Source organism: Phocoena phocoena, chromosome 2, assembly GCF_963924675.1.
Source record: "Phocoena phocoena chromosome 2, mPhoPho1.1, whole genome shotgun sequence".
Classification (NCBI taxonomy): Eukaryota; Metazoa; Chordata; class Mammalia; order Artiodactyla; family Phocoenidae; genus Phocoena; species Phocoena phocoena.
The window spans coordinates 100,478,004-100,502,322 of NC_089220.1; the positions used below are offsets into that span (position 1 = coordinate 100,478,004).

At 34.8% G+C, this 24,319-nt stretch overlaps 1 protein-coding gene across 11 annotated transcripts in view; it reads left to right on the forward strand.

The window, feature by feature from the left end:
• TCF12 (transcription factor 12) overlaps window positions 1-24,319 on the forward strand; it is a 379,535-nt gene that overhangs the window by 326,504 nt on the left and 28,712 nt on the right. For 4 of the 11 annotated variants that reach the window (XM_065900446.1, XM_065900455.1, XM_065900465.1 and 1 more), the window contains 8 exons: window positions 4,631-4,736; window positions 5,768-5,907; window positions 6,187-6,331; window positions 6,991-7,055; window positions 15,034-15,112; window positions 21,126-21,199; window positions 22,219-22,290; window positions 23,042-23,248. In XM_065900446.1, the coding sequence (XP_065756518.1) occupies window positions 4,631-4,736; window positions 5,768-5,907; window positions 6,187-6,331; window positions 6,991-7,055; window positions 15,034-15,112; window positions 21,126-21,199; window positions 22,219-22,290; window positions 23,042-23,248 (888 nt within the window). Of the gene's footprint in view, window positions 1-4,630; window positions 4,737-5,767; window positions 5,908-6,186; window positions 6,332-6,990; window positions 7,056-15,033; window positions 15,113-18,837; window positions 18,841-21,092; window positions 21,200-22,218; window positions 22,291-23,041; window positions 23,249-24,319 lie in introns of all 11 variants that reach the window. The other 7 variants (XM_065900482.1, XM_065900475.1, XM_065900541.1 and 4 more) reach the window with 3 other exon arrangements.

Genomic DNA, 24,319 nt, shown 5'->3' on the forward strand with positions numbered 1-24,319 from the left:
TTCAGTATAGTAACCTGTAGCCACAAATGACTATTTAAATTAATTAAATTGAAATTAAAAATTCAGTTTCTCACTTGTACTGTCCACATCTCAAGTGTTCAGTAGTCACATGTAACGAGTATCTACTGTATTGTACAGACATAGATACATTACTGCTTTTCAGATATAGAACATTTCCATTATTACAGAAACCTATTGGACAGTGCCCGTCTAAAGCATTCCTCTCATTTTCTGTGGAAGTGTATCTTAATTAAGATATCTAGCGAGCTATTGTCACATACTAAAGAAATTTCCCAATTCATTTCCTCATCATTTAGAACATTTAAAGATATCAGGTACCACACAGGCTTTGGATCTATTTTTAAAAGCATAGGGAATGGCATCATCTTTTAATTCATCACTGGATGTGACAAGATAAAAAGAAAAAAAGATCTTTTTAGCAGAAGCTTCTACTTTTTTTTCATCTTTGCTGAACAACTATCAGAAAATCATGCCTTTCTGCCTTGCAGAGATGTTTCCAGTATTAATTACAGGAAGGATGCACTGAAATCAAGAGCACAGTGCACACCTCCAGCCTCTAAAGCTAAACAGAGAGTGGACTGCCCTGAATTGGGGTGATCCATATGACTAAACTGAATCACCCAAGCAGGAAAAAAGGAATGTTTTTGCTAACTTGACTCCAATTGGTTTTATGAGCTAAAACATTCCAAGGATAATTGTGTAATCACTGTATAGAGTAATGTAAATATTCATCCCTGAAGTACTCTGTCACTCTTAAACAGTAAGTTTGGGTTGATGGGATGAGGACAGTAGAGGTATTACTGTGAATTTATTCTTTTCAAACATACTTAACAATGAAAGAGAGGTATCTGTTAGATTTTCAGTTATATTCGTTTAAGTTGGGGTAAATGTTATGGTTCTGTTCACCCAACACTCAAAATTTCTCTCTTTTCCATTCCTGGAGGAGAAAAATTAAGTACTTGAGAAAGAAGGACATTCCCACATGATACCTACTTCGAACCTGACATTCTGAAATGGAGGCTAGAATTCTAAAGAAAATTTCTAATTACCACATTTCAATAGAACATCTTAAATTACTTAATTGTACTTTTTCTGTTTCTTTTTAAAATAGTGTGACTCCTGGTAGATTTTAATCACCTTAAGCACACATATTCCTTTCTCTTAATTTTGTTTGTTGTGATACAAAATCATATTTAAGATTTAAATGTGTGATTAGATCATTAACTAGGAAAAAACTGGCATCTATGTGCAGGTGATCAGATGACATAAGCAGTCTGGTTTTAATTTGTGGCCAGTACTGATTGTAACTAAAAGAGACTTGCTCTTTTTGTGGAATTGGCTGACTATTTTCCTACATCTGGAGTTAATAAAGTCTTTGAGACCACATCAGTTGTGCTTTGCCGCAAGAACTCTTTGATCTGAAAAATCACAACTGGCACAACTGCTGCTTCATAACATTGCATCTATGTTTTTGCAAGCTATGGTTAAGATACCAAAAGTAAAGTTTTTTGTCGTGTGTTAGAAATGCTGTTAGATGGGCCTCTTTGAGAACCATGGTTTTCAAAACATTTTTATCATGATAAAAACTTTGAACTTATGTTAGTAAATAAATGATAAACTTATAGTAATTTAGAGTTTTTACCATTTTCATTTATAAGATCTATTCTTTAAAAGTCCATTTATCTTTTTCAGTCTATTTATAGAGACTAACATTAAAAACAACTTTGCCCTAAAATGAGCCCTGTGTTCTCAATACAGCTTCAAAATTTTTACATACGAGTAGGCAAGCAGGCAAGCCTCTTCTTCCTGTGTTTTATCTTGGTTTTCTTGCTTTCCATGATAGTCATCAATTAACCATTATCTGATCAGCATATTCTCCTTTATTTACAGCAATTTGTAAATCAATAAAGTCAGCAAAGGTTCTTTTGTAAATCCGCAGAAGTTCTTTGCTTTTGTAATTGCATACATTTAAAAATTTTTTAAGTGTAAGTTTATCTTGTATGGAATATAGTGAATTGAATAGAAATAAGGATAAAGAAATATATATTGGGAGATTATATATAAATTTTAACTGACAAATTATGTAGATTTTTTGTGTGAAATGACACATCAAAGCTGGAGTTTTTCATAAGTATCATTGGGAGGTTTACATACTGTTTCAATCTAAAACCTAGATAGAATTAGAGAACTTTATATTGTGTACTTTCAGATCAGTGATGGTATACATAGTAAATAAGCATTTGTGACAAAAACATGTTCTAATGCTGTCTTCTAAATTTTATTCTCATTTGTATTTTCTTTCTACATCTCTTTTTTGTTGTTTGTGGTTTCAGCATAGTTTGGGGAAAATCTGTATATTATAAAGGGGACAGAGGACATCTAGCTAAAGCTAAATTTTGATGCTGAAACTTGATTGAAAGAAAAAAGTACAAAATTCCTTTCCGTAAAACTTTTCCTGCCTATCAGCCTATCTAATACATTGCAAACACATTTGTGTATATCCAATTCTTTGATTCTAACTCTGTCTTTATGTCATAGCACCAAACTAGAAAAATATGTTTAATATGTATAATGCATAATCCCCTATCTAGGATCCTTCTGGGTACTTCTTAGGAATATATCTTGTCCCAAACTTCTCAGGTACCACAAGTGTGTGTTTTCCGCTTTGGGATGTAAGAAGTAGGAAACTAACCTGAATGCCAGTCCATTAAAAAGACACACCTGTGCTTGTAGTAGCATGGCTAGCAAGAAGACTAAAAATTGACTTTTTAACCTTTTATCTAGGGTGAACTGTATATAAGTAGGATGATGTCAGACAAAAACTATAAGAAATAGCAGTTTGAGTACTAAACAGGCACAATATGTAGCAGTGTAACTGCTCTTAATAAGAATTAGAAAGATGATATTATTGGCTAATACGTAGTGACTGGTTACCATACTAAACATTTTCGAGCCTTCTGTGCGCCTTAGCCATCTTGAGGAATCCAGGTTGTTTTTGTGGGTTTTGTTTGTTTTTTTGTTTTGGGGGGAGGTTGTTTTGTTTTGTTTTGGCCGCACGGCTTGTGGGATCTTAGTTCCCCAACCAGGGATCAAACCTGTTCCTTCAGCATTAAGAGTGCAGAGTCCTAACCATTGGACCGCCAGGGAATTCCCTAAACATTTTGTATGTATTATCTCATCGAATCTTCCCATCAACCCCTGCCCCCCCATGCAGGTAATGTTAGCACCATCTTACAAATGAGGAAATTGAGTCTCAGAAGGTTAAGTAATTTGCCAGGAATTTTTACAGTTAGTTAATGTCTCAGAGAAAGAATAAATGACAGTTTATGTAAATAAAAAATTGGCTCCCATTTTAATCTGTGTGTGCTTCCTCCACTTTTTTATTAGTGCATAGGAATGTATGCTTGATAAAAATATCAAACTGTGTGGAAAGGCATAAAGCAAACGTTTTCCTCCCCAGTTATAAGTCCAGAGGTGTAACCATTAAGTTTCTTATGTGTAATTCCAGAAATCTTCTGTGCTTATGCAAAAAATAATGTGGATGCTTTTTTTTAACGCATCCTCCCATAATTTTATTGAGCTAGTTACTTTTTTCCATGTTAAGTGAACACTTTGAATTTTTATTTTGGATTAAAATTTAATAGATATACCCTTATCAGACTAAACAAAAGAAATACATTTCATACACTGTTCACAGTAGGACACCTTTCCATTCTTCCTGACTCCTGGTTTACTTTTACTTTAACAGACCATGTATCACCTTAAGTGTTACTTACTTGTCTTCCTTCTTGGTTTCAGTAGTCATCATGAGAATGGTTTGATCATGTTTTGATTATTACAGTTATTTGGATGCCCATTTAGTTTTCCAGAGGAATGACAGAGTTGGCCATTTGCCAATTCAAAATGTTCATACTTTGTTTATCTGAAGCAAAGGTTTACCAAAGGAAATTAATACTGCTCTGACAGATTAAATGAGCCTTTCCTGAAAGCTGTGCCAGACTTGAAAATTTACTTGAAATTAAAGAATTAAAACCCCTGAGCAAAACTTGGTTTTAATTTTGCCAACCCTACTAAGTTAAGGAAGTTTCTGAACAATTGTGTTGTGCCTTTCACAGTTAACTTTTAATAGTAATAAAGAATAGTAACATTTAGTCTAACTCATTTTGATTTTGATAAATCTTGTAACAGTGAAAAGAATAGATTTTATCAACAAATCCATAAAATAAAACAAATTTTATTTCATGCTGTATTCAAAAGACATTAGTTTCCACTATCACATTTTGAATCATGAACCTATATGGATTTGTGTTTTGTAAGCAAAGTCAACATTTGTGACTTTATTCAACCACCTGATGTAATTGTCACACAAAGATGCATTACAGGGATATTTAGAATAGTTTTTTCTCTAGTAATCAGCTAAAAACAAACAGGTAGATAATATCCAAGTTAGACGTTATTTATGAGGATTTAGACCGTTTATTTGGATTTGTGGTAGGCCTTTTTCGATATTGGATAGGCCTTTTTAGGCCCTTCAGGAAATGTAACACATTTTACATAAGTGGTATGACAGTCATTTACATTTTAATTAAATTTCCTGTTTAATTTTAAGGTATATGCACCATCCCCAAATTCAGATGACTTCAACCGTGAATCTCCTAGTTATCCATCTCCCAAGCCACCAACCAGTATGTTTGCTAGCACTTTCTTTATGCAAGGTAAGTACTGCCAAATAGTTGTCAAGTACTACAACAGTTATCTCTTGTATATTAGCTAATATTTTAAAGTTTGAGGAAAGAGAATATCTGTATAGAAGTTCAGACATTTTTTATCTAGATATGTTTGGCTGAAGCAAATTAAAATTTAGTTTTAAAGTTTCCTATTGCTAATTATTGCTGACTGCAATGTAGTTGGATTACTCAGCGAAGCATCGGAGTGCCCATCTAATATTGATTGAATTTATAAAGGACTTCAGCTGAGAAAAGTGAGTAAAGCTGCTCTTTCTCATTTTAGGATTTAAATGTATAAAAGCTATTAACAATTTTAGTTTCTTGTTTAAATTACGGATTCATATTACCCCTAGAATTATCAGTGCAAATAAAAAGTGAATATCATAGAACAGAATAAGACTTTAAGAGAGAAAAAGTGTTGCACTTCCTTTCATTCTTGTTAGCAAATCATTTTTATTTGGTCTTCTGTGGTTTTGGACTATGGGAGCAATAAATTACTACATAAATGGTTCCTTGACTTTACATTGGTGAGTGAAGTCATTGCTAACACATTTCTTTTGAAGGCTGACTATAATATAGTCATTATTCATTACTTAGGTTCTCTGTAAGAGAAACTTCTTTATTCTAGTTTGAGAATGTTTGGTATAATATACATTGCTTATAGATTAAGAACTTTTTGTATATGGGTATACCATTTAACCAAAAGTTAAATCCAACCTATCTCCAGATTTGGAATTTTTATTGTCCTCCCTGATATGAATTTAGGTCTTGTGAAGATTTTTATAATGACCTGCCTACTACAGTTTCAATTATTTTTTCTCCCTCTAACTATAAAGCTTTTTTCCTTCATTTAACATAGTAACTATACAGTTTGGAGGGAAGAAAACTAGATGTAAGACTAGGTTGGAAAGGGGAAGAAAAACATATCTGGAGGGTACCCTTTGAATTTTTATAGCATCATCAAAATAAAAGAAAAAATATTGGCTAAGGAAAATTTTATATTTCTCTTTTTGTCTTAGATGGGACCCACAATTCTTCTGACCTTTGGAGTTCATCAAATGGGATGAGCCAGCCTGGTTTTGGTGGAATTCTGGGGACCTCCACTTCCCACATGTCTCAATCCAGTAGTTATGGCAGCCTTCATTCACATGACCGCTTGGTAGGCTGTAACACATGACTAGGGTGCAGCAACACTTTGTCCTCACTTGTGTTTCTTTTGGATTACAAGTGTAAGATTTGATTCTGCCAAAACTTCTGAATTTTGAAATACTTCTAGGCTTACTTCATGCCTTTTGAAAAAGTAAATGACAAGAGTAGTGCTCTTCAGCTGCTAATTTATGATGTTCTTTTTAACCTGTTATAGTAGTTGCCCAGTTATATGTGCATATTATTCAGAAAATATATTTAATAAATCATGTCTCTTTCCCCCTTTCTTTAGAGTTATCCTCCACACTCAGTTTCACCAACAGACATAAACACAAGTCTTCCACCAATGTCCAGCTTCCACCGTGCCAGTACCAGCAGTTCACCTTATGTTGCTGCCTCACACACCCCTCCCATCAATGGATCAGATAGCATCCTAGGTGAGCTTTTTTAGGTTGGCAAAACTCCCTAAAACTGAATTTGGTGATTTGTAGTGAATCTCGTATTTTTCAATACGTATATATATATTTTTGTTCTTTTCATATTTTTTCTTCCAGCTTTATCGAGATACACCATTGACATATAGTGCTGTATAAGTTTAAGGTGTACAGTGTAATGATTTGACTTAAATACATCATGAAATGATTATCACAATGTTTAGTGAGCATTCATTATCTTATATAGACACAAAATTAAAGCAATAGAAAATTTTTTTTTCTTTGTGATAACCCTTGATTACTCTCTTAACTTTCCTAAATGACATACAGCAGTGTTAGTTATATTTATCATGTACATCCCCAGTACTTACTTATAACTGGAAATTTGTACCTTTTGACTCAACGTATTTTTTAGTATTGAGTTTAAAAATGAAAGAAAGGAGGAAAAGAAACTTTCTGATTTTCATTAATGTACAAACTGGTAAGGAACCCACCTTTACTTTAGCTTACTAAATACAACACATGCAGCGTATTTGCAGGTTTATTGTGACAGATGTGCAACAACAGTGGAGAACACCATTGAAATAAGGGCAGAGTGCTGAAAAAGCATGCCTCCTTGCCTGCTAAACTTCTTAATTTGTTTTCCTCTTTGAAATACTCAGGAACCAGAGGAAATGCTGCTGGAAGCTCACAGACAGGTGATGCACTTGGAAAAGCTTTGGCATCTGTAAGTATTGAATTTACATATTTTGCTGAATGCAGTGGTTAGATTTTGTTGGCAGTATGCGTCATAGTTAAAGGGTGTAGTTATAACAGAACCACTTCATTACTCATTTAGAGCTATTTTCGGTTTGTATTGATTTGTACTGCCCTTAAAATAATTCACAAGAACACTTTCCCACCCTATTCCCACAAGAACTGTCCTTCTACTTTCAGTTTAAATATCTGTTTTTGTCTTAATGCAACAGATGTAGGGAAAAGAAAAAGAAATTTGGGCATTTTGAAATCTAAAGCACAGATTACTGAGGTTAATAGTTAAATCTGTTTATTAGTTTTAAACATATACTTTGTGAGTTGCCCATTAAAATAAGTCAAGTGGAACCAAGAAACATAACTCAGTTATTCTTCTGATCCAGAGAAGGAAGTGCTTTTATAAGGATTTTTTTCTAACATGGAAGGTATTTTGTATATTTTTTCTAAAGGAAAGAATAAGCATCTGCTGCTGATTCATTGAAGACATAGGAGATGAGAGCCTTTCCAAAAAGGAAAAAACAGATTCATTGAAGAACCCACGCTAAAATGAGTAAAACTAATTTGAAGGAATCCCATAGTATTTTCCTCAGCAAGTAGTTTACATCACACCAGAATGTTAATGACAAAGCAATGAATTGCTTTAATAAAGGCAGTGATCGGTTTTAATATATATGATCCTTAAAACATTGAAACGAAATCCACTCTTTTGGGAGAACATTTACTGGTAGTCCGTAAAGATTCCAAATCTAATTATTTAAGAGGCGCTTCTGCTTTGTATTTTCTAAAGTTTCTCCTTAGGCTTTTTCTTCCTTCCTTTTTTCCTCCTGAGTGATATGCCTCTCAGAATTTTTACAGAGTTGTCTTACTTATTTCTTACTATGAAGTGCAGTTAGCTCTGTCAAACACATTTGCTGCTGTTCATGGGAAAGGCAGACCACTTAATGTGTGAGTAGTAGGAAGGAGCTGTTGAAATTTAAAGAGATAAACCTCTTTGTGAATGGTTTCTGTAAATAAATGTTACTCTAGAGCAGTACACGTTTCTTGAGAAATGAATCCAAGTCAAATTCATCTACCACATAGTGGTGGCTCACACAAAATAGAGCTCAGTAAATGTTTGTTGAATTCAGTCTTGCATCATATGACAAAAATGATGATGATGATAACAAAACCCACAAAAATATCATCTGTAATCTGTATGCTTACTAGGTGCTAGGCACTATACTAAGCATTTACATGCGTCGTTTCATTTAATCCTCAAGAAAGCCCTGTGAGGTTGGCGTTATTATTCCCACGTTACAGATGAGGAACTAAGGTTTAAAAGGTCAAGTAACTTTGGCTCAGAAAGATTAAGTAACTTGCCCTAGGGATCACCAGGCTAGGAAAGGTAAAGCCTAGATATTAGATTAGATCTGATCTAACTAGCTTCACTTCCAGAAAGACAGTGGTACAGTGACTGTTATTTTACAAGGTGTTGATGAGGATTAAAGGGAGTGGTCTCACTTTTTCTGGACTCACTCCACATGATGTAAACTACCTACTTTGGAAGAAAGTTATTCTATAATATTAAATGAGTGCCTCCCAGGTATTTGATTGACTTCCCAGTTCCTTCTGCTGATTCTGTAAGAATCCAGTAGCAGATATTTCACAGGTAGAAAGACAAATAACATTTGAACTTTTGATACTAAGCAAAGTATAACCTGCATTTCAGGGGCTTTTTTCTCAAAAGTTTTTGTTTATTTTATTCAAGGAAGACTTCCATAAAGGATCCTTGGCAGATAGGCAGGCAGGAATTTGTGATGTTGTCAGTGGTCCTCCAAGCTCCTTTTCAGTTACCCTTCAAGTCCTTGACTATTCTGCCATATTACGACCAACATACTAGCTAAACCAATTGGCATTTGGAAAAGAAAATCTAAATTCAGTGTGAGTGGAAGCCAGGGGAGAATGTTTAATCTAGTTAGTGGGTGGGCTTTGGTTGTCATGGAAACTCAGCTCTGTCATCCTGTGTTGTTACTAGGAAGGAGCAGCCAGGTCATTCCATAAATCATTTCTGTCATAGCTGATGGTGATGCATTCCATCTGCTCCATCACTGCATGCCATAGTCTGCACACTTCAGATCCCTTCCTTCAATCCATCTCCTGCCCCACTCTGCACCAGACACCTCCCCCAAACACATTCTTTCTCTAACTTCCATTACAAACTCACATTCACTTTAGTGCTCTTAGAATGTCCTGAAAAACAGACAAAAAATTACATTGGGGATAGGAAGGATTAGAAGAGATGAGGAGAAGGAATTTTATGAGGATTACATTTGAGAGTCTGACATGCGTCTCAGAATTTGATGTTAGGTATTACAGATCTTTGGAAATGGTGACCGTGAGTATTTGAAATTTTTAAATACAGCATCTAGGTTTAGATGGAGAAATGCCATGCTATTGTCATTAGAAGTTATTTCTAATAGCTCCCCAAAGTCTGATATATGTCTTAGATGGTCTTTCATGTGTGAAACAGAGGTTACAACCTTTGTTCTTCAGTTTATGTATTAAAAAGCACACAGAATACTGGGTGATTAAACATGTAGGCCAGATAATACATTCGCAAAGGTTCCTTTATTTTAGGTTTAAGCCTGGATAATTGTGGTCTTAATCTCAAGATAGCTAGAAAGAGAATTGTACATGAAAGTATTTACACAAAGTTCCCAAAGCCCTATGGATTATGCATTAGTTTAGATAATAAACTGGGGTAGATAGAGGGAAAGGAGAATCTGGATATTCGTGCCATTTCTGTGTTTCCCTGAACGTCTGCCAGACAATAACCCTTTAAGATTGTGCCCGTGGAGAGTTATATAGAGAAGAAACATCTGGTTTATTTCAGTGCCTAATACCATATCAAAACACTTGGTCTTTAATTTAGAGGAGATCAAACAAGAAGACTGTTGAACTTTGTTGATTATATCAAACTTCTTTGTGATAATTTATGTTTTGATTTCTACCTCAGAGCAAAGGAAAGGGAGAGAGTATGTGTATGTGTGTGTATTGTGTATGTGTATGTGTGTGTATGTTTTAATCTAGATAGTTAAATGGTCAGTAGTCTCTAACAAAAGAAAAGAAAATTCAGGGAAGTTGACGTTTAAAAGTAATTCATGAAATAAGTTTCTTTGTTCCTTAGACTCAATAACATTAGCATAATAAAGATTAACTGAAATGTGCACTGTAGTGTTTAAAAAATTGGGCTCGCAGTTCCAAGGTTGGGCTTGGGAGCACTCCATTGTTTCTTTTTTGTCTGAAGCCCTTTTCATTAGCTTCTGGCTTATTGGCACCCTGCTGATTGGAATAGACCATGACTGATAGGAGGAGGAGCCTCATTTGTTGCAGTAAAATGAGGCATATTACCGTTTAAGCCTGGCAGAAGGTATTGGGAGTTATTCATCATTGGTCACTTAACAGTATGAGGACCATGGACTGCATGTAGAATGAGTTCTTACTTTGTGTTTAGGCTCTAGATTCTAAATCACTTCCATCCCCATTTTTTAAGTAACTGATTTTTTTTCCTTCTCTTTTTTTTCTTTGAAACATCTATGTTAGGAGTTCTTTAAGGTCAGAAAGTACAAAAAGTAATGTATTCCTGATTTAGAATGCTCTTTGTCAAATAAAGCCTTATGTTTAGAATTTCTTAAAGTAGCACAACAGTTTCTATAGAATAAGTATAGTTTGTACGTCATTTGGTAATAGAATAAATATGCAGAAGTGAAGTTTAATGACATGATCTGTGATCTAAAAGGCTGTATTATTCTGCTCTTTTAATGTTGTTGCTCCCTTCCCACATACATGTTCTTTTTATGAAAGTAAAAGGGACAAGAAAAAGTCCTGTGATTTGCCAGCCTATCTGTCAGTTCAGGAAAGGTATTAGTAACAATTCTGTCTGTCATCATTTTAATTTAGGGCAAAATAGAACCAGGGAATGTGATAAGTGAGTGGAGAAAATACCTTTTATTATACAAATGGAGAAGGTGCTTTTGATAAAAACACCAGAAATTATATGTTGATATGCTTTTGGTACTGCTTCTCCTGTTTTCACAGTGATTTTTAGGAGCCCACACCCACTTTATATATAACATCATTTTGCTTAGTCATTGCAAGGTAGTCATAGCAAATGACTCTAAAGTATAAACTTCCTCTTTGAGATAAAGAAGTTGTCACCAGTCCTTCACGTGCTTAGGGATTATTTAGCTGTAATGGCAGAGTTATCAGGGAAAATAAGGGTTGATAGCCTGCTTATATCCTCAAAAGCCCATACCTGCCTAATGTTGTGGTATGGACAGCTTAGTACATCAACACTAATTCTCAGAAATATTGGAACCTTACCATATTGTTGTTCTCAAAGCTTATACCGTAAAATTGATTTGTAAATGAATTCATATTTATAATAGTATCTTTTTCTCCCCTTGGTATTACTGTTACTGAACCCCACTGTATAAATGCTGAGATAAACTGCTATTTACTGAATTCTGCTTTTTTATCAAAAAGTATTGTAGCGAATTTCAAGTGCAATTTAATCGCTCAAGTTTTTTTTTTTTTAATATTCACCTACTTGTGCAAAACAGTGACAATGATGAATTCAGTGTTGAACAGTATAAGTAAGCTTTCAAAGAGCTTACAGTCAAGGAGAGAAGATAGAAAAATGGTAACATAGAGCATAGTGTGAAGTAAAATACCAAAGAGAAGTAACAGGTTACACTAAGAATATAAGGGAAGTGAAAATGAGTGTAAGTGGGGAGGTTACATTTGAGTTGGGCTTTGATGTGTTACAGAATTCCATCAGGGAGAAGTTAAGAAACAAGCCTTTTGCAAGGGCAAACTGTGTTCAGAAAATGAAAAAAATATTTTGTTTGATATAATGCTTTATGTAGGTTATAAGGTAGAAAGATATTTTTGTAACCAGATAATGGAATACGTCAAATGTCATTCTGTTTTATTTAGTAGACAACAGGAAGTGCTATATGGCATTTGTTCAAAACTGGTTGAGGACAATAGCTCAGGCAATTATGTATGGGATGAAAGGAGTGGGGAGTAACTAAAAATATAAAGACTTAAATAGTCCAGCCATAAGTTCTAGTAAAAGTTTAAGGTAGTGTAATGGCAGTGAGAATGATGTATGCCCATCCCAGAAACATTATAGAGAATTGTGAGCTTTGGTGTCTATGGTGGGAAGAGTGGAGGAGCAGGAGAAAGGAGGGGAGAGTGAGAGTGGTTTTGGTGACCAGGAGAATACTGGTGCTAACTGAGATAGAGCAAACAGAACAGTAGAGATGGGAAGGGTGGGAAGCTTGAGGCAGTGATGCAAAGTTTGGGTTTGGACATACTGAGCTTGAGATGAAAGAAAGGTATGCTCAGATGGAGAGGTCCAGCAACCAGTAGGAGGATAGAGGTGTCAACTTAGGAGTCATTCACATGGATGTCATAGTTAATACTTTATAAAGAATGGTATTACAAAGAGAGGAAACACAGGTAAATAGAAAAGAAAACTGAGACTGGAGCTCTCGGAAAACCTACATTAAGTGAACTGTATAAGAGAGTAAAAGAGAGAAGGAGCCTGGGTAAAAATTATACATCCAGGGATTTAAAAGGGATACTCAAATGCTAACTTCTTTCAAGGAAGATATCCTTCATTCTTTCAACAAGTATTTATTTACCAGCACTGTTGTAGAATCGGAAGCTACTGCAGATGCTGTGTAATTCACATTGGTCTGAATAAGACCAAGTCCTTGCTCTTCTGGAACATGCATTTCATTAGGGAAAAGGGTGAAAGAGACATATGATAAACAAGTAAACAAATTTAGGCAATTAGGGATTAATGTAAGCAGTATGAAGAAAACAAAGCGGGAGGTATGATACACAGGGAATGCTGTTTCTCCAGTGCTTTCATGAGATTAATTCATATGGTCAAGGAAATTGAAAGTCAGCAAGTTAGTCTAGTTAGTCTAGATAATCAAAGTTTTGCATGGCAATGGAACTTCTTTCACTCCTCAGCCACCCACCATCAGTGTTATCAACCCTTCCCTCCCTTACCAGTATTATAGTCAAGACATATTTCATATGTTAGCATCAGTTGTTCATAAAAGTTATAATTATTTGAATCATAAACATGAGAAATAAATAGTGATTTACAAAAATAAAAGGGTATGTTGAGATATGTTTTTGTTGAAGTTCGGTGACGTTATCTAACTTACTTATGGTTGAAATAAATCACTGTATGTATGCAAGCCATTAGGAACCAAAATGTGACCTTTAGCTAATTTTCACAGGTGTGAAAAGTAACAACTTTTAAAAGGTAACAACTTTGACAACTTTAAGACCAACAACATTGATCTTATAGCATACTACTTCCCTATTACTAAGTCTTCCCATAAAGTTTTTTGAAGTCTTCTTGATAACTGTGCTTTTCTAAAATGACTCTCCAACCTGGGAATTCCCTGGCGGTCCAGTGGTTGGGACTCAGCACTTCCACTGCTGGGGGCCTGGGTTCAGTCCCTGGTCGGAGAAGTATGATCCCGCAAGCTGCCTGGCGTGATGTAAAAAAAGCTTTTTAATAAAATGAAATGACTTTCCAACCTGAATATACAACTTTTAGATCTGGCTCTTTGGAAAGAGTTGGTGTGTAAAGGGATTTCCAGTTACAATTTAGTAACATCATACAAATTGGTATAGATATACTCATTTGTAGTCAATGCTTACAATTTAATTGGTGCTATCTTCTTTTTTAAAAAAAAATGAAAGCTGTTAATGTTTGATGATTATGACCTGCGGAATTTTGTTTTACGTGAGCCTGTCCTAGTATCTGACTTTTTCAACGTATTATACTGTCTGTAAAACCAGTGCTGAGACCCCATATATGCCATAATTTGGGCCTCTTTAAATTTATTAGAGCTCTAAACTTACTCCGAGCAAGATTATTTCATTGGATGACACTTTGCACCCACAAGTAGTTTTCCTATTTAAAATATTTGACCACAGTTTCTCCAAATAAGTTGATTTGTCTGCCCTGAGTGGTGAGATGTGAAGATGATTTATGATGCCTGTTATAGGAATGGGATTGTCCTAGAGAGGAGTTCCTAGGAACCGTTGGTGCGTGGATTAAGGAGACTTTTTAAATGTTTAATGGTTAATTATGTAAACTTGAATGAATTTCTGTCACTATTTTTTTTAGCAATATGAAATAAATATAAAGTGTTGCAACAAAACCTTTAGCCAAAATATCAAAATTTATGCATCCAGATATGTTACCTCTTAGGAGGTAAAGTCCACAGATTATTTGGGGGACATTTTTTTAAGAACTTTCAGGGTTTTTTCACTTTCTCCAAGGGTGACGAAATATCCTTTGAAAACAAGTTTGATTTTTTTACAACACTCACACAACATTAGGAGCTAAATTTGGCAAAAATGTAGTTACTCAAACAACTTTCTAAAAGAAATAAGGGGTAACTATTTTTAAAAATCACTTTCTTTGACTTTTAAAACTATTTTTAGGACTATTCTCTTCAAAAGGTAACAGTTTCCTAAGATTATTTTTAATGAATAAAATTTATTTAGATGGTATATTCTAGAAAGATTGTTTATCAGACTTGACTTTATAGTCACTTCTCTTTTTTTATCACTTCTCTCTTTTGTTCTAGCAATTAGAAATTTAAATTACTTTCAACTAGGATAATAAAGAAATAGGTATGATCTATTTATTCCTCTCATATTAGAATATATATGATACTTTTTAATCCGAGTTTTAAAACTGGGGCTTCTATAGCCTTTATGCAATGGAATAGTTCTATAATTGATTAAACAGTTTTTCACTCTGAGCCTTAAGGGTGGCAGCTTAGATTATAGGAATAACTCCATGCAAATGGATTTATATTTTTGCTTTTGTCACACTGATATGTGCATATCTTTTGTTTTCTGGTTAGATTTATTCTCCTGACCATACCAGCAGTAGTTTTCCATCAAATCCGTCAACACCAGTTGGATCACCCTCACCTCTCACAGGTAGGCTTTTGTTTTATCTAATTACTTGATAACATGCATAGGGCTACTTGGAAATATTTGAAGTTTATTTTTCAATAAAATATAGTAAAAACTCACACCAAAAAAATCATTTCTATCTGTAAAAACATGTAAACAGAGCCTTCTCCTGAGTTCATTTTGGAGAATATTGAAGTATTTCCTGTTTGAATTATTTGTTCATATCTTCTCTGATTCTTAAAATAATTTGTGATAATTTCTAAGAACAATTATTATAACAGGATAAAAAATAAGGCTAAGCAATTGGGATGAAGGTAAAATATAGAGAAGGAGATGAATCAAAAATTTTGATAAGCTAACATAGAAAATAAAATAACCTATTTAGAAGTACATATAACTTCTTTCTTCCTTATTCTCTGCATTTTCCACGTACCATGTATAAGACTCAAATGAAAAACTCTGTACTAGTTTGTCTTTATTTTTTAAGTCGACTGAGTTATTATTTCATACATATATATAAATTCTTGGGGATAATGTAGGTTTTTTTTGCTAAAGAAAAGAACTCTTTGTGAATGTGTATGAATATTGTTAGTGGAGTTAAATAAGTGTTTAGATTTGCATTGCTTTTTTCCTGTTTTTCTTTACAGTAGTTTTAACAAGTTCCAGATACTATCCTACACTATAAATTTGTTGAGATACAACTGTTATTATTGTAAATAGGAATTTTTCGATTTATTATGAATAAATCAAATTACAAGAAGATGCTTGGATCTGATCTGTTAAGCTATAAAACTTGGAATGTGTTTCCTGAGCAGTGTTTGGAGAAAAACCATGCTAAAGAAGAAATGTATTAGTTCTAAGGAAAAGACATCAGACAACTGTGTAAAAATTGCCATTTTCCTACAACAGTTGACCTCAGAAATGATTCTCTATTCCTGATCAAAGTCACTAGTTCAGTCCATGTAGCGTTGTTGTTGTTTTTGTGAAGCCTTTTTGCATTGTTCAGGGTTTCTGAAAATCAAGGCTCTGGTGTATCAGAGCCCTGACTATCACCTGTGCTCTGTGATTTAGCCTTGTGACTCTGCTAAGAAGCATTCCAATGTGGAAATGATGAACTGCTGGCAGCTGCTTTCAGCTATTAGTGGGTTCTGCCACTTTCTCAGACACCATGGCTTCAGCTGTCTAGTAAAAGTTGAACAGCTGTTCCCCACATAGACAGGACTATGAAAGACCCATTGACTTAAAGTTGTTGTTTAACAGAGGGATGAAATTACAGGAAGAATGATGTAACTTTAACCATACTCACCCTCTTGGCAGAGTTTTACTAAGATTATCAGTGTCATTTTTGCCACAGCCTGTTTCACTTTCTCATCTCAGGTAGCTATATTGGCCCTTACTGTATGTTCCCACTGCCTCTTCTCCTCTGCCCAGCCCAGTAAGATAAAAGTGTCCTTTGGTTTCCATTAACACTGGTTGGGAAGGCAGGCAGCAGAGGAGCTCAGCATCTATGCAAGGACATCAGTAAAATGAAGAATCAGAAACTTAGACGTTTTTCAAAAAATAATGGTCCAAAGTAAAATCTCACATTTCCTCCTCCTTTTTTTTTTTTGAATTTGTTTTTTTATTTATTTTTTTAACATCTTTATTTGAGTATAATTGCTTTACAATGATGTGTTAGTTTCTGCTTTATAACAAAGTGAATCAGCTATACTTATACATATATCCCCATATCCCCTCCCTCTTGTGTCTCCCTCCCACCCTCCCTATCCCACCCCTCTAGGTGGTCACAAAGCACCGAGCTGATCTCCCTATGCAATGCAGCTGCTTCCCATTAGCTATCGGTTTTACATTTGGTAGTGTATATATGTCAATGCCACTCTCTCACTTTGTCCCAGCTTACCCTTCCCTTCTCCATTTTTATTTGATGTTTAGTGGATGATATCCTCTTTCCACCTTTAATTCAGCTGATTAATGAAGATCTGTGAAAGGTTAAATTGTGTAATGAAGGTATTAATAAGCTTCTTTTTTCAGTTCTGCAATCATACTCAAAGAAAAATATTTTCATATACTCCTGTTGAAATGGCATCAAAGACTGATTTTATACAGGTGCATCTCTGTGTCTCATCTCCTGTATCTAGTGTTTTCTTCTTATAACCACCCCCACACACACACACACCCTAGGCTGGCAGAGCAGACAGGGAAAGGGAGGAGGAAAAAAGGAAAGCAATGGGCGATAAAGTGTTCACAGTTGAAGGAAAAATGAAAAAGAGCAAACCAGAGCTCCTATATAATATGTACAAATTATTTTGTACCTTGTGTGGCAGGAGCCTATCATCTAGAGTAAAAATTCCTACCCCCTATGTGCGCTCTACACTTGCCCTCTTCCTTATGCCTGAGCATCAGTCAGACTCAGGACAGACCTTGTAAGAATAGTTGCACAGGTGCAAAGCAACATAGGCAGTTTCTAAGGCATTCATCGTTCTTGTTTAAATCCTGCTCATTTTCCCTGGGAACTTTTCAGACTAAGAACATAACGTTCCTGCATAGAAAATGCTTACAAGAAAGAAGCTTCTGAGATGATGATATTGTTTTAGTTAGGATACTTTAGGCTGAAAGGAAGAGAAACTCTTGTCTGGACTGGATTGAATAATAAGGGGATTTTGGATATCTTGTATAAAGCCCATAGCAGGGCAAGTTCCTGGGCCAGTCAGGGTTCCTGCTCTATTTCTTTGCAATTCTTTACCTCCTTCTAGAATATCAGTGAATAAAAGTTTAATAATTGCAGTACTCAATAACAATCTTCAGAACATCCACAATAAAAATAAAGAGGGAGTGGGGGGAGATAGGGGAGAAAGGATTCCTCAGTTTAGGCTCATTTCATCAATGAGATATTTATTTTTATCATCTGTCAGTATGCCTGGTATTAAAGCAGTTACCTGACTTCAGCAAGTTTTCACTTTAGTTGAGAAAATAGAGATAAACACATGAAAATAGAACCGTCAGAATTTACTCTAAACTACAGTTCCTCGGATGTACTTCATGAAGAGAGTATAAAGGAGAAAGAACTTTGAGTATAAAAGAAGAGAGTGTGACAAAGATCAAGATGTAAGAAAGTGCATATGCTGTTCATCCAGAGTCATTGAGATGACTGATTATGAACTCTTTTCACATATTGGAAGTGGAAAGGTTGTCTGGGGCCAGATTGTGGAAAGCAAAGCATTCAATGCTACGTTTAGGATTATTCAACCTTTTCCAAGTGTGGAGTATCTCATGAAAGTTTGAGTTTAGGGTGAGATTACAAAGGGAAACAGCTAACAAAATAAGAGAATGCATGGTAAATATTCCTAAGAATTTCTCTCAGCCATGCAAAATGATGTTATCTATTCTCTAAATTTATTAACCAGTTTTATTAGGTGGCATATTACTGAATCCCACTCAGAGTGAGAACAGATCAGAAACACTGGGTGAATTTTAGATTTAGTGATCAAAGAAAGCCTTTCCAGATTTTCTAGCCAAATAATTTGATTCTCTTGTCAGCTAACTTGTTCTCTGGAAATAGTCAATAAATTTTGATATCAAGTACATTTATTATAATCCTTGAATAACAGCTAGCTTTTGGGGGTGGTCACTAAAAAGCTCAGGGCAATTACAAAAATTGTTAACTATATAAAGAGTTGAAAGCTTGCCCTTATCTAACAGAAGGAAGTAGTATAAGCCCAAAACCTCTGTGCATGTCTACCACCAGATAGCAGGTGACAAGGAAGGAAGGGGGGAAATAACCTATTCTCTGGGAAACCCCTTAGGTTTTTCGCGTTTGTACTTTTGTTTTTCCTTATTTGTGTAATGCTGCAGTTGGTGATTACAAGCTAGAGATAAAGATACCAGTATGATTCCAAATAAATCTGTATATTTTACTCATGTACTAGTTTTATAAAAAGACAAAGATGCAGATCTGTCTAGTGTCAGAGGTATTCTATAGCATTATGGTCTCTGTCTAGAATTTGAATTCCATTCACAACCCCAGAGTTCTCATCCATAGCTAATAAGCCATCAGTGGGCCAGAATTACAAAAGTCTATGTATCTTTTTTCTTCATTGATTACATGATAGATCTATCATCAGGAAGAAATAATAATAATATCTCATGGTCAAAAAGACCTTTAGGGGCTTCCTTGGTGGCGCAGTGGTTGAGAGTCCGCCTGCCGATGCAGGGGACACGGGTTCGTGCCCAGGTCCAGGAAGATCCCACATGCTGCGGAGCGGCTGGGCCCATGAGCCGTGGCTGCTGAGCCTGCGCGTCCAGAGCCTGTGCTCCACAACAGGAGAGGCCACAACAGTGAGAGGCCCGCGTACCGCAAAAAAAAAAAAAAAAAAAAAAAGACCTTTAGGTTCACAGAGTGAGTGCATTCATATCTTTTACCTCATTCGCTTCATAAAGGCAGAATAAAAACAAAAACTGTGAGTGCCTATTTTTTGTACAGTTACTAGCAATACAGTTATTCCTACAATTACTAGGTTACTCAGCTAAAGTGAACTATAATAGTTCCAATTTACCATAAGTTTTTAGTTTCCTAAATATGGCAAATTAACCTGCAACAACAAGCTCTGGTGGAACATAGTTTAAAATTTCATTTAGCAATACACAAGACACATTAAGTAAACCTTCTCCAACTTCAGATTTCTAATATATTGATAATTCAGTTTGTCACTGAAGATTTGTTAAGAACAAAACCATATATTTAATTGAACGGTCTTCATTATTTTCTATACATAACTTACTTGCAAATGCACAGTCATGAAATAGTAAAGATTTTCAATCATTTGTTTTGTCTTTTTCTTTTTAAAGCTATTTTGGTTATTTTAAAGCTATTTAAAGCTATTTTTTTTATATTTATTTTATTTATTTATTTTGGCTGTGCCAGGTCTTAGTTGTGGCACGTGGGATCTTTAGTTGCGGCATGCGGACTCTTAGTTTAGGCATGTGAACTCTTAGTTGCAGCATGCATGTGGGATATAGTTCCCTGACCAGTTGAACCTGGGCCCCCTGCATTGGGAGCGTGGAGTCTTACCCACTGGACCACTAGGGAAGTCCCTAAAGCTATTTTAAAACACTGTATTCTCCCCAATACATGAATGAATTAACCCTTTTATTTTTTCTTGGTTTTTTTTCCCCTTTTTATTCTTTCTGTTCTGAACTTGTATCCTTGCTTTTTCTGTCTCCTTTTTTTTATTATTATATTGCCACTTTTCTAAAGTTGAAGAGTAAACAACATTTAACAAAATTTTCATGATGATATTTTCCAAATTAAATAATATGTTTTGGTGTAAATTATGTTAGGAAAACTTTTAGCAGATAATCCTAAATGTATTTGCAATCATTTGAAATTGGTACATTTGTTCATTACTGGAGGCACAAGTTAACATGACCCTTTAGAAAGCAGTTTTGGCCTTATGAATTAAGGATCATAAATATTTTCATACCTTTTAACTTAGAAGTGCTATTTATCCTTAGACATACTCCCCAAAAGAAAAAACACAGTATTACCATTCATAATATAGTGATATTCAGTTACTATTCATAATAGCCAAATGAAAGCAACCAAAACGTCTAGCAGTGAGGTAGTGGTGGTTAAGCAAATTATGATATAGAGAATCAGGTGAATATTAATGTAAGTCATTAATAGCATGATCATAAAGACTAAAAATATGGGGGAGGGACAGAATTTTAAATTATGCATATTTTAAGTACATTTTCTCAAGATATGTGTGCATTTGGACAGAGTGTGAAGAACATGCAAACATAAATGTAGTTTCAAAGTATAGTTTTTTTCTCAACTCCCTACACAGTTATATTAATAATGAAAAAAAATTTAATATGTTGGGTTTATCAGTAGCCAGTAACATGCTGAAGACTGAACAAAAATTTTCACATAAATTTATGCACACTTACAATATATCTTTACCCCTTCCTTTAGAACATTATCAAGATCACTGAGTTAACCAAGGTGTGTGTGTGCTTTTGGGTTTTGTTTTAACAGGTACCAGTCAGTGGCCCAGACCTGGAGGACAAGCGCCTTCATCCCCAAGCTATGAAAACTCTCTCCACTCCCTGGTAAGAGCCTCTGAGAAACATACAAGGTCTCTTTTATCTAATAGTGTGGAGTTCTTTTTTTTTTTTTTTTTTCCAGAAAATCTTGAGTAACAATGAAAAAACAGTAGGATAGCATTACACACGAATTCTTTGCTAACAAATGGCCTGATTTAGTTGAACTATATAAGACACATTGGGTGTGCCTTTTACCATCTGTTCTTTGGGACATCAGGCTTCTGGTCTCAGGACAGCTGGTATTAAAATAGTGTTATGGGATTTTTGTTTCTTTGACAGATCTAGGTTTTAATTTTACTATAATTTTATGTTTACATGTAAAGGAAATTTAAAGAAGAAAAAAAAAACACACAGACCAAGTAAGAGAAAATTAGTCCAGCATTGCAAAATGGTTGTATTTTACTCTTTCTCATATGATGATATTGTGTATAATTTATTACATTTCTGTTAAAATTTTTAAATGTAGCATCAATTATTTTTGTCAGGAAGAGTATTGTTTCCCATGTTTTCTTTTTTAAAAAAGAATGTATTATGTAAATTGTACAAGCAAAACCATTGACAAACAAAGCAGTAGAATAAAGGAGCCTGTCTAGGTATTGAGAGTGAAGAATTTGTGGTAGGGTGTTAACTACTGTTGCCTTTCTATGCTTACCACAGAATTACGAAGCATTATAAAAACAAAATAAGGATGACTTAATGGAATGTTAAGTCATGCTATCATTCAGTAATTCCAGGTTGCAAATAGAAAAGTTCTTTTTCTGTGACTAACAGAACATTTTAAATTAAAGGAAAGTTTTCTTCTCACATATAAGCAAATATAAGCAATGTGTGCTACTTAGATGCTAACCTTATAACTTTGCTGTTAAATCCCAGCCTTCTCATACCTTAATACAAGTAGATCTTGCAGGTCTCCGCGTTAACTTTACTAACATGTTATGCTGACATGCACATCAGCTATTTCCTCATCTCTTTTGGAGTTAATCTTAACCTGTGCTTTGCCTCCTGTTCTGTCTTGACTTTGCCAGAAAAATCGAGTTGAGCAGCAACTTCACGAGCATTTGCAAGATGCAATGTCCTTCTTAAAGGATGTCTGTGAGGTACTATTTCTTTTAGATGGTGCCTTTTTTGTGTTTCAATTAATTATACTTCCTATTATCCGTTTAAAATCATCAAGCCTGTACAGACTCCAGAGTCTTTTAAAATCAAACAATGACTATTTTCGTTTTTGTAACAATATGTAAAAATAGGCTTTTGTTGAGTGTGATTCTTTTTAAAAGAGCTCTACTGGCATGTGCTTTTATTTTCTTAAATTCTAATATGTTTGTGTATGGGGCATGTGTATATTCACAAACAGATAATATCATTTCATCAGTTTTGTGAAAGAGCACATTTGGATGTGGTCACCATTTCAGATAGGTATTATAAATATTCACTTAAAACAAATTACAACTTAAATTTGTTGGATTTGAAGACCCTCCCCCAAATTGCCCTCATTTCAAAGATCAGTGTTAAAGTACAGGTTATCTTTTTTATCAATGATAATTGAGTATCAGACACAGTAGAGTAGCCTTCAGCTTTTGTAGAAGCTAAAAGAAATAACCTCATGCTAGATTGGTAAATAGATTTTATGAAGCAGTGATTTGCTTCTGAAGCTTTGTTAATTTAGCATAGTCTACAAATATCCTTTCTTTAATTGTTGATTCGTAGTACAGGTAGTTTCTTTTGAAGCTACTTGATATTGCATATTCACTTGCTGCCTTCCCTATATCCCAAAGTAGGAAACATAGCAGTTTAATGAATTTAATAGATAACATCAGTAACCTCCATGTCTTTTTTCAATCCCTACAGCAATCTCGAATGGAGGATCGTTTGGACAGACTGGATGATGCTATCCATGTGCTGCGGAACCATGCCGTGGGACCTTCCACCAGTTTGCCTGCTGGTCACAGTGATATACACAGTTTATTGGGACCATCCCATAATGCACCAATTGGAAGCCTCAATTCAAACTATGGTGGATCAAGCCTTGTTACAAGCAGTCGACCCGCTTCAATGGTAAAATAGTGCTCATCCTTTTGGAAATAACTTCTAAAGCATATTGTCCTACATGTTTTTCATGAAATCTTTCAGGGAGAGAGGTTCCTTCTTTCTGTAAGGAAGGAAGGTAGAGTGGCTTTTAAGAATTTCTTTTACTGTCTTGGGCAGGGTCATTGGCTGAGCATTGGCCCTTAAAATCCTACTATGACCATGTGCAAAAAGCAGAAACTTTCTACAGAGATCATTTTAGCTTAAACTTGGATTTTTTTTCCAGATATGTAATAATTAGCAGAACAGTTTTTGCCTTGAAACAGTTGTAGAAAGTCTTAGTATCAAAAGCAATAAAGCAAGACTGAATTTCAAGGGTTCTGGTCTAGAAAAGCTATTTATTATAATTTGGAACCAGCCTTCAATAGTAGAACGAATGTAATATTATTTGTACAGGTCCAAATTTAAGCTTTATTCCCAAATGAAGGAAAAATGTGGGGTAGTTTTAAGAATGACTGTAATTTAAGTGACAAAGAAAGGAAACAATTTTAGATTAATCCCTGAAGAGAGTAAAATCGTTCAGTCCCTTTTTTTTTTAATGTGGTAGTTCTTTAAAGGAGGAAAAAAATAAAATTCTGCAGCCATGCACATCAAAAATTCTGTGTCGAATGTCTTACATTGTTTTTTATACAAATTATGTTTTAAAGGAATGAAGCTCGTTTTGAATCTGCTATTTAACTGAAACCATGTGTTTGCATGTTTATGGCATGGTTTTTAAGATTCATTGCATGCCATGAAATATTCTCCTATGAAACAGATTTCTAGCTGTAAGCCGTGTGATCAAGGCTAAAACTCACCTATCATCGCAATAATTAGGTGCCCCAAATGCTGAAGTCTTGTGTTCTGTAAAATAGGATTGGTTCCAGATTTTCACATTCACATTCATATGTCAGACAGCCATTTATATTCATTCTGGAGTTGCTGAAGTAAACATCAAACAAGGCTGCCTGGTTTCCTAAGAACAGTGTTTTCAGCAGCATAGGTGACAATGCCCACATGTCTTAACAACCAGTTTTTTGTTTTTGTTTTTTAATATCAGAA